At 43.6% G+C, this 10,185-nt stretch overlaps 1 protein-coding gene across 1 annotated transcript; it reads left to right on the forward strand.

The window, feature by feature from the left end:
* The first annotated feature begins 710 nt into the window (after positions 1-710).
* Positions 711-7,199, forward strand: CHADL (chondroadherin like). The gene is made up of 4 exons (XM_035127809.3): positions 711-959; positions 3,137-4,807; positions 6,010-6,176; positions 6,865-7,199. Exons 1-4 carry the CDS (start codon positions 804-806, stop codon positions 7,154-7,156), a joined length of 2,286 nt encoding a protein of 761 aa, XP_034983700.2. The 5' UTR covers positions 711-803; the 3' UTR covers positions 7,157-7,199.
* Positions 7,200-10,185: the final 2,986 nt, after the last annotated feature.

The following is a 10,185-nucleotide window of genomic DNA, read 5'->3' on the forward strand; positions in this document are numbered from 1 at the left end:
AATTTTGTCTAAACTATGTTGATTTGTGATTCCAATTGCACACTCCCCTCCTCCATTTCCTTCTCTCTCTTGGTCTCTCTCCAAAGCCCCTGCTGTTCTCTTTACTTTGGCTGAGGGGCCTCCCTAAGGTAGGTCAGATTCACTTCTAACAACGGGAGCCTTAACATTTGTCTTTTTAAAAAATACACTGAAAAATACACAAAGTGAAGAGCAGCGAGGGGAAAGCAAGAAGCAGCAGTATCAAAGAGCTAAATTTATTAAAGTTGTATTCTCAATCTCAGATTGCTTTAATTGGTCTTAATTTGCAAAAACTGTGATTTGCTTCCAGTCCAGGAGCAACATTGCAAATGAAGAAGAATGAAGGTTTCTGGCATGAAAAGTGCCTGTCTTGGATATATTAAAGTTTGGGGGTGGGGGGGGGAGGCAGTGTATCTTAAGATCACTTTCTCAGTTTATACCGTTTATACCCCTTTTTATTACATCACAGTGACAATATTAAGGTCATCCGTGTAGGGCATTTTTTAAAAAAATAAGCGGTTTTGTGCATTCAGCATGCACACCCAGTGCACAGGTCCATTTGTTTAACTGTTACTAGATAAGTATGGTGGGAACACATGCTGAGGATTTGCCTTATGTTTTCTAATTTCTAACACATTTTAGGATGTTGGCTTATTCAAACCATTTACCCATCCAGCCTCCCACCGCCCCTCTGCCTCCAGCCAGTCCATGACAGCAGCAGAAAGTTTAATATTGCCTTACGACTTGGCTTTCTTGCATATTCCCTACTCAGCCGCTTCCCCAAGATGTGGACCTCTGTGCGCCTTCTCCTGTTGTCAACCCTACTCACTGGAAAGACAGTTGCTGAACGCTGCCCACAAATCTGCCTCTGCGACAGCATCAGGCATCAAGTCATGTGCTTGAACAAGAACCTCACCGAGGTGCCCATTAACATCCCTCAGGTCAGTTTGTGGGAAGCGACGAGGGACGTGCAACACGAGCGTGCGCAAGTGCACTTCTATGAAGCATCCATAGGGCCCTTTCCTCTGACATCCTACTGGCAAAGTTCAAACTGGAAAGAGTTTTGAAAAAAAATGCCTTGTAAAGTGGTGGGTGCTCCTTTATTATTCAGCCAAGGCTGGAATGCTACCTATCAGGGATATTTAATGGGTTTCTTGCATTAGCAGTGGGTTGGAGTTGATGAGCCTTGAGATTCCCTTCCAACTCTATGAGTCTATGAAACAGCTCCAGTTTCTTTAAAAGTTCTAGTGAAGCCATCTAAGGCAGGCATCCCCAAACTGCGGCCCTCCAGATGTTTTGGCCTACAACTCCCATGATCCCTAGCTAACAGGACCAGTGATCGGGGAAGATGGGAATTGGAGTCCAAAACATCTGGAGGGCTGAAGTTTGGGGATGCCTGATCTGAGGACTCTCTGACCCAGAGACTTTTTTTAAAAAAAGAACAGCTGCTGCCTCTAACCAATTTCTAATATTAATAGCATGTCAATTCATCCATTTACATATTATCTAAGGATTTAATCAGACACTCCTTAATCATATGCCTTGAGCCTTGCACTACCTGAAAGAACAATCTCAGCAATTACAAACAGGTCAAAATAATACACATACATTTGATATCCATTACCTACACTATTAAGACAGTGAGATGATTAATTACGATAGCATTAGCACCCAAGATTGGACCTATCTACATCCAAAACCTGCATACCTCCAAAACCTGTAAACCTGCATATGGGACCCAGGTGGCGCTGTGGGTTAAACCACAGAGTCCAGGGCTTGCTGATTAGAAGGTCAGCGGTTCAAATCCCTGCAATGGGGTGAGCTCCCGTTGCTCGGTCCCAGCTCCTGCCCACCTAGCAGTTCGAAAGCACATCAAAGTGCAAGTAGATAAATAGGGACCGCTCCGGCGGGAAGGTATACGGTGTTTCTGTGCGCTGCTCTGCGGACAAACGCTCGGCCAATAACGCGAGATGAGCGCCGTAACCCCAGAGTCGGACATGACTGGACCTGATGGTCGGGGCCCCTTTACATCCAAAACCTGCATACCTCACCCATGAACCATATTACAATTCCACCACAAATGGATAAAATAGGCATGCCCCCTTGCACACATCCTACAATTGGACTGAGATTTTAGCTGGAATAATATGCCACTTAAACATAATATTATATTGGACTTCCCCATAAAGTGGAAGGGCCACAGCTCAGTGGCAGTGCATCTACCTTTCATGTCAAAAGTCCCAGGTTCAATAACCAGAGACTCCCTGCCTGAAATCCTGGAGAACATCTGCCAGTCAGTGTAAGCAATACTGAGCTAGATGAACCATTGGCCTGACTCAGCATAAGGCAGCTTCTTATGCTTCTATCATAACAAGCCAAAGAAGTCATCATATTGTTATGACAGACCAAGCACTTTCAGAAATCCAATAACCCAAGTCTGTTCAAAATCATATCACAGATTATATAAATGAGAAAGTACCCCCTTTATTAAAGTGTATTCTATAACCACCTTCTCAAATAAGTTGTTTGATGCAGCCTGAAAATATTACCCTCTCCTTTTTGTACAAACTGCTTTATTTAAGCTACTGATACCCTGTGGCTACCCAGACCTGAGACTCCACAAAACTCTGGTCTCAAGTAGACAAATTCCCATTTGGTATCAGGTCCATGTAACTATACATTTATGCTTTTCCCATCCGAAAAGGTCTCTCAAACTTTTCTGGGATTGAAATTGAAGTCTGTTGTTGTGGATTCAAAAGGTGCAACCTATGGGGCAAAGTCATTTTCTATATCTATTCCAAGTATGGAATAGTTACAGGTAGGTAGCCGTGTTGGTCTGAGTCGAAGCAAAATAATAATAATAATAAAAATTCCTTCAGTAGCACCTTAAAGACCAACTAAGTTTATATTTTGGTATGAGCTTTCGTGTGCATGCACACTTTTTCAGAGAAGAATATGGAAGTATGGAATAGTTAATAATATGCAAATTCTCTATTATAACAAACACACCAGGGAGTGATGAATTGACTTTTCATGCAGAGGTAACATTGTTCCAAAAGACCGTGAGCAAGACAATTAGTTGAGGATAAAGCTAACGTTTATCTGTGATAATCAACAGGTCACTCAAAGACTTGACCTCCGGGGTAATGAAATCAAAGTCATCCCTGCAGGAACTTTCTTGCCTATTCCATACCTCACCCACATGAAACTTCAGAGATGCAAGGTGGAAAGCATTGAGGAAGGGGCTTTCAGGGGATTGGGACGGCTTGTCTACCTCAATTTGGCTTCCAACAATATAGCATTCATCTATCAAGAGTCTCTAGATGGCCTCTCCTCCCTCCGGCAGCTTATCCTAGAAAATAATAGCATTGAGGAAATAAAGCCAGGGGCTTTTAGTCAACTGGGCTTCCTCACCTTTCTTAACCTGGCCAGAAACTCCTTGGTTTACCTACCAGACATGGTCTTCCAGGGACTTCAGTTGATCAAGTGGATTAATTTGTCCCATAACTCACTCAATGTGCTTGCCAACGAGGCCTTTGGTGGATTATCGACCCTTAGGAGGCTAAGCCTAGATCACAATGAACTTCAGTTCCTTCCTAACGAGGCACTCTCTAGATTGTCTGGCACAGCCCAGCTAGACCTCGGACATAATCCAATCACTTATATTGGTGAGGAGGCCATTGAGATGGCATCCCTGAAACAGCTCTTCTTGGACAACATGGCCCTTCAGGAGGTCTCACACAGAGCTTTTGTCAAGAGCCCCCTGCTGCACACTCTTGACCTGCATAACAACCAGCTGTCCGTGTTGCAGTCACAGACGGAGATGGCCCACCTCAAAAAAATCGACCTAACAGGGAACCCTGTCCTTTGCACTTGTGAAATGCGCCCCTTCAAGGAGTGGGCTGCGAAAGCAAGAATACACGCCGATGTAGTATGTGCTGGTCCTGCTGCCGTCAGGGGAGAGCACCTGGAATCCCTGAGGGCAACAGATATGAAGTGCAGAAGTCACGCCTTGGGTGAGGAGCTGCTGCCTAGCCTGGCCACGGTCACCAGGGAGCCAGAGAAGGATGCTGTAAGATGCCCACAAGGATGTACTTGTTCACCAGATTCCCAGCATGCAAACTGTGTCAGGAGAAACCTCCAGAGTATTCCCAAAGGCTTTCCAAGCAACACCCAACTTCTGGACTTGCGCCATAATGAGTTCCACTCAGTACCGCAAGACTCCTTCCCTGGCTTGAGAAACCTGACATCACTCCATCTGCAGAACTGCAAGATTGCAAGGCTGCAGGCTGGTGCTTTCCAGGACTTGAAAAACCTCGTCTACCTTTACCTGTCTAACAACAACATAGATTCTGTAGATGCTGATGTTTTCAAAGGGCCTGCCCAGCTTGCATATTTGTACCTGGACCACAATGGATTCAACCAAATATCCAAAAGCTCCTTCACCCTCTTGCCGAACCTCTTTGCCCTCCACTTGCAACACAACTCCATCGGTCAGCTGTCCGATAATGACCTGGCTGGGCTGGAGAAGCTACGCTGGTTATACCTAACAGGGAACCGCATCACTCACTTGTCTCCCAAGGCTATGGGACATGCCAAGCTGCTGGAGAAGCTGCATCTGGACGAGAATCATTTGCAGGAAGTGCCCACCAAGTCTCTAAGAGGGCTGCCCACCCTTAGTGAACTGAAGTTGTCCAAGAATCCCATAAAGTACATTGGGGATGGTGCCTTCCTGCCAGTGGCAAGATCTCTGCAGCACCTGTATTTGGATAATATGGGGCTAGAACAGGTAAGCAGGGGTAGGAAGGTTGGAAATTAAGACCTGCCTTCTCTTGCCATCATATTCCTAAGAACGTCCCTTTGCAAATGTTTGTTTGCTTAATTTTATTAAATACCAGTTCTCAGGTGTCATAAGGATTTGGGAAATTGTACACATGTGTTAGGAGGCCCTAACCAACCTGTAGGCCCTATCTTGCCACCTTCCCCAAATACAAGCTTCACCTGAAGGGGATAAACTTAATCAAGTCAGACTTGCATTGCTTCATCTAGCTCAGTAACCAATTGACAGCAGCTCCCAAGGGTTTCAGACAGGGGTTTCCCCCAGCCCCACTTGGCGATGCCAGGCATTAAGTGCAGGACTTTCTGCATGCAGGGAAGGTGCCTGCCTCTGAGCTAACAACCTTCCCCCTGGACCACAAAATCTGCTCTTAGGCCTTTAACAGAGATATGAAATGCATTTTCTAGCAGATGTGGCTTTTCCACACATTGCAGTGGCGACAGGAAAGGCTGTCCCTACTCAAACTCTCTGCTGCACAGCTGTTCCATTTCATCTCATGGCTCTTGCATGCTGAGGGAATGGCCATTGCCTCGTTATCAGGACACAGGCTTCTTATGCAAAAAGGTTGCAGGTTCATTCCTTGACATCTCCAGCTACGACTGAGAAAGATGCCTGTCTGAATAAAAACCCAGAGTGCAGCTAAATGAACCAGGGTTCTGACTCAGTATGTCAGCTTTCTAAACAGCTTGCATCCAAACTACCTGCACAATGTATAAATATGATCCCGGGGTTATTGCTGTTTTTCTTTTGATTAAAAGCCGCCATCAACTGAAAGGGGCTGGGAGAAGGTGCAAAGCAGAAACCACGGTAGATGAGCAAATTTAAAAGCTAGAACTATTATTTCCTTTATTCCAGCACCCTTAGTAAGCTATAGGTTGAAGATGCTCAGATCTGGTAGAGCCATTTCCCCATCCAAGTCCCCCCCCCCCCTTAAAGTAATATGGAACTACCATAATTTGATCAGTCTGGGGTGGGATGTAGAAGCTAAAGTGCTTGGATAAGTAGAAGAGCACCTTCCAAATGGTTCTGGTGGGACACACCAAGTGGGTCAATGTCACCAGAAGTTTCAGATAACTGGCCTAGATCGGGATGCTAACGTAGAATTTACTGATGTCATTAAGCGTCTGACAGCCAAACTCCTCCTGTGTTTGCAGATTTCCTCTGGTGCCTTCACTGGCTTGGGCCCACAGATAAGAAGTCTGTATCTTGAGAAAAACAAAGTGAGCAGTTTGCCGAACTTACACAGCTTTACAGCTCTGGAGGTCATCAGTCTGAGTGATGTTCCTTTCTCTTGTGACTGCCAACTTCTCCCACTACGCAAGTGAGCTGCTAGTTCCCACTACTGCACAAGGGCTTGTAGAACAGCAGTGGGTAGAATGTTTGTCTCTCTTTCTTATTTGGCAGGGCTTCAAACGCATCCTATTAACATGCTCAGACTAGCACTCTTGCCAGCCATCTCAGCAAAGTGATTATGGGCACTGTTCTAGTTTCTGTTGCCTAGTCGCAAAATTGTACAGTAATTCAACATGTTCCTCTTTATTGCCAATAAACCAAATAAGGTATGGGGAAGGCCCAAGAGCAGCAAATACGAAGCAACTCTTTCATTATACCAACTCACTTCAAATGCTATTGCATCTGCTTTCAAGCCAATATGCTTTAAGCTGACTCAAATGCCGCAGTGTATCTAGATTAAAGCTAGGTAAGAGATAGGCAACCCAACACAATTTGAAAAGGTGATTCATTCATTTATGCATCAAGCTGATCAACTGAGCTCCATACAGGTAGTTGCCTAGGTTGACTTATAATTTTTTAAAATTTTAAAATTAATTCATTAAGTTAATGAAATCATCAAGTCTCCATACCTTCCTTTCTCCTCTGTGTTTCACAATAACTGAAGATTCTCTTGTATCAAGAAGCAATCTCTCAGAAATGTAGGAAAGTGTGTGACTGTGAAGATACAAAGGCTTAGCACTTAGGCTGATTATATTGCCTCACTTCCTCCTTTTCAGGTGGCTTGACAAGCTGAATCTTAGAGTAGGAGCCACCTGTGGCTCCCCAGCAGAGGTACGTGGCCAGAAGGTGAAGCTCGTAACTATCTTCCAAAGCTGCCCAGGCTGGAATACCAAGAAGACAAAACGAACCAGTTCAACTAAAGCCAAAGCCAAGGCTGGAAGGAGTTCCAGTAAGAAGAGGCAGCAGCAGGCTGGAAATATAAGAGTCAAGAAAAGCAAGAAAAATAGAAGCAGGAAAAGCAAGTTGCTGAAAATGCGCTTCTCCACTAACAGGGGGAGAAAGGCTTGAGAGGGGGCACATTTTTATAGCCTGTAAATTCCTCCATACTACAAAAGGTACATTTTCAAAGGAATACTTGATCATTATACCAAGAGTCAATCTTAGATGTTAAAGAGGCAGGCAAGTGGAGCAGTACGTTATGCTATACCTGTCTGTATAATCATGCACTAAGCATGATTGAAATCTCCAAAGATACTTGTATAGGCAAATGTGCACACTTAAATATTCTATAGTTTATTCTGCTAGTCTGGAAGTAGTGCAAGGTACCAAGTACTCCTCTTGTCACCATGATTTAGCCAGACATGTCATGCACACTTTCCAGTCTGTATTTAACAAGGGCTTAAAAATATTAAGAGCTTGCCATACATACATACATACATACATACATAATACTAGTTACAGGTAGGTAGCCGTGTTGGTCTGACGCAGTCAAAATAAAAATAAAAAATTCTTCCAGTAGCACCGTAGAGACCAACTAAGTTTGTCATACCGGTAGGTATGAGCTTTCGTGTGCATGCACACTTCTTCAGATACTAAACTTAGTTGGTCTCTAAGGTGCTACTGGAAGGATTTTTTATTTTTATACATACGTAATGTAAAGCTTTATCAAGGTTGTTGAATTTTTTGCCCACAGCTGAACTGTGTGCTGTTTCTGCATCTTTGCTAAATTGTAAAAGAACCCACAGCATTTGTTGAAGTAGAAACAGCAGTTTCTGTTAGAGGAGATAGTTAGAAAGTTGACTTTGTGAAGTATATTAGTTATTAAAGTTAATGCTCTCATGATGCTTTTTCTAAGCATTGGAATATTTGGACTAAGCTACAATTTGCCAACCTAGCAGTTCGAAAGCACGTCAAAATGCAAGTAGATAAATAGGAACCGCTACAGCGGGAAGGTAAACGGCGTTTCCATGTGCTGCTCTGGTTTGCCAGAAGCGGCTTTGTCATGCTGGCCACATGAACTGGAAGCTATACGCCGGCTCCCTCGGCCAATAATGCGAGATGAGCGCGCAACCCCAGAGTCGGTCACGACTGGACCTAATGGTCAGGGGTCCCTTTACCTTTACAATTTGGCTAAGTCTTTGTCTTCTGCTACTCATTGTATTCAGTTTGCCAAATTTATGCATTGATGCTCTACTACGCCAATAGCCTTTCGCACTATATACAGAATTTTGCAATTCAGAGTTGAGGAATTTGTTGTGAAATCTAGCATAGCTTACCACAGAAGAGCAATAATTGGGTAGTGCTAGGAGCTCACCATCTGTAAGCAACCAATGCTCTTCCCAAGGTTAAACTGCCTCTTATCTCTGGTGTGTTCTGGAGTTATCTCTGGAGGCTGCAAAGAGTTTACAAGAGACAAAATATGGGGGATTTGACGCAATAGCAAAAGAATGTGCATTGAAAGAACCATGGGATAAGATGGTTCCAAAGAACCAAGATGTCTCCAAACAAAAATGAAATCACGCATTTCACAGCAGGAAACAAAAGCAACAGTGGGGGCAAGTTGTAGCACAGCAGATTTACAGCCTTATCCTAACCATGCTTTTTTCAAAAGCAAGTTCCTTTGCTTGCAAAATGACTTCTTTCTAAGCATCCATGCTATAGTTAGCAGCTGAAAGCCGCATATCAGGAAGCACCTTTTCACTTTAAGAAGCATCAGACAATGGAACAAGTTGCCCAGGGAAGTAGTGACATTTCCTCCTAGGGGCTTTTAAAACACCAGGATGATGGGAAAACACACTTAAGTAATGGGCATGATTTAAATGCCAGGAAGCTGCCATTGCAGGGGGATGGCCAGTATTTATTCCAACCATTATTTCACAAGGTATCAGCTTAGCAGAAGAATTAGAAGTGTCATTATTAATGTTTTCTCAAATGGCAACCCCAGATATACCATGGCCCATCTGCTCTCCTGGTGAGAATTTTAAGACTGGTTCATAGTGGCAATGTGGGTGCTCCTGTGAATGTAAATCGGGTAGTTGTTGCTTCTCAGAACAGTTTCTCATACGGTAGGCTTAGGCCACTTTTAACCACACCAGGGACCATTGCTGGACTATGGCTGTCATCTGTAAGGGATGCCGGCAGCTACAGCAACAAAACAAGGAAGGTCAAATTTCCCCCATTCCAGATCTTCCGAATTCATATTCTTAGAAGGGAGTGCATTGCCAGTGCAATGTAAGAGACAGATCTTAAATGTCACTCTAGTAAAGAATAACAGGAGGTACCACAACTTAATGACATTGAAATCAAAACGAAAACTCCCCCACAGCTTCAGGGCTGTTTCCTACATGTAACTAAATGCACAAAGAATTATGTGTGTGGGAAATATAAATAGAAGCAAGCTCTTTTTATATGGCTATATAAGCATCATATCAATAAAGCTAAAATATAAACACTTCAGTTACAGCTCTAGCGTGTGTAGATTTAGTTTTATTCTTTTTTAATTTATAAAAATGAGATTTACTTTCATTCCTGATGTTAGAAAGCACAGACTTACTTTCTGCAAGGAGAAAGTTGGTAGAAGATGGGTAGAGTCTGTACAAAAATATACGGTTAGATCAGGACTCTCCCTGTACAGTCTACTCTACACCTTTATTGTTGAGGAAGGAGATGAAAAACTACAGTCACCTCACCAGAACCTTGGGAATGAGGAGGCCGACAGGGATGGTCCACATTTCAAGTCCCCACCCAACAGCCTTCTTTCATTTCAGGCCAAGGCGGGAGAAACATGCTGACTTTGGGGCCCATCAAAATGCCCAGAGTCAGAAGAGTGACAAGGATGCTTGATAAAGATGGTTTACATTAGGGCAGTGCAGAAGTTAGATCAGAATCCACAGATCTCTGGCTGATTTGCAGAAGACTGACAAGGGATTCTGACTCCCAATTGTTAACAATGGCAACAACAAAATGATTTTTTCTACCTAAATTAAGCTTCTGTTAAGAGCTCAGCCCAGTTCTGGTCACATTCCTAGTCTCAAAATGTGCTCAAGGGGACCTTATTCTTTAATTCTTCCTATCTGTCATTTGCACCTGGCTATGGT

The sequence above is a fragment of the Zootoca vivipara genome, chromosome 9 (assembly GCF_965207765.1).
Source record: "Zootoca vivipara chromosome 9, rZooViv2.hap1.1, whole genome shotgun sequence".
In the NCBI taxonomy this organism is placed as follows: Eukaryota; Metazoa; Chordata; class Lepidosauria; order Squamata; family Lacertidae; genus Zootoca; species Zootoca vivipara.

Bases quoted from the DNA above. Each gene is read 5' to 3' on its own strand.
- CHADL (XM_035127809.3), top strand. From the start codon at position 804: ATGTGGACCTCTGTGCGCCTTCTCCTGTTGTCAACCCTACTCACTGGA. The intron at 960-3,136 runs GTCAGTTTGTGG...GATAATCAACAG, and splicing joins TGCCCATTAACATCCCTCAG to GTCACTCAAAGACTTGACCT. The intron at 4,808-6,009 runs GTAAGCAGGGGT...CTGTGTTTGCAG, and splicing joins ATAATATGGGGCTAGAACAG to ATTTCCTCTGGTGCCTTCAC.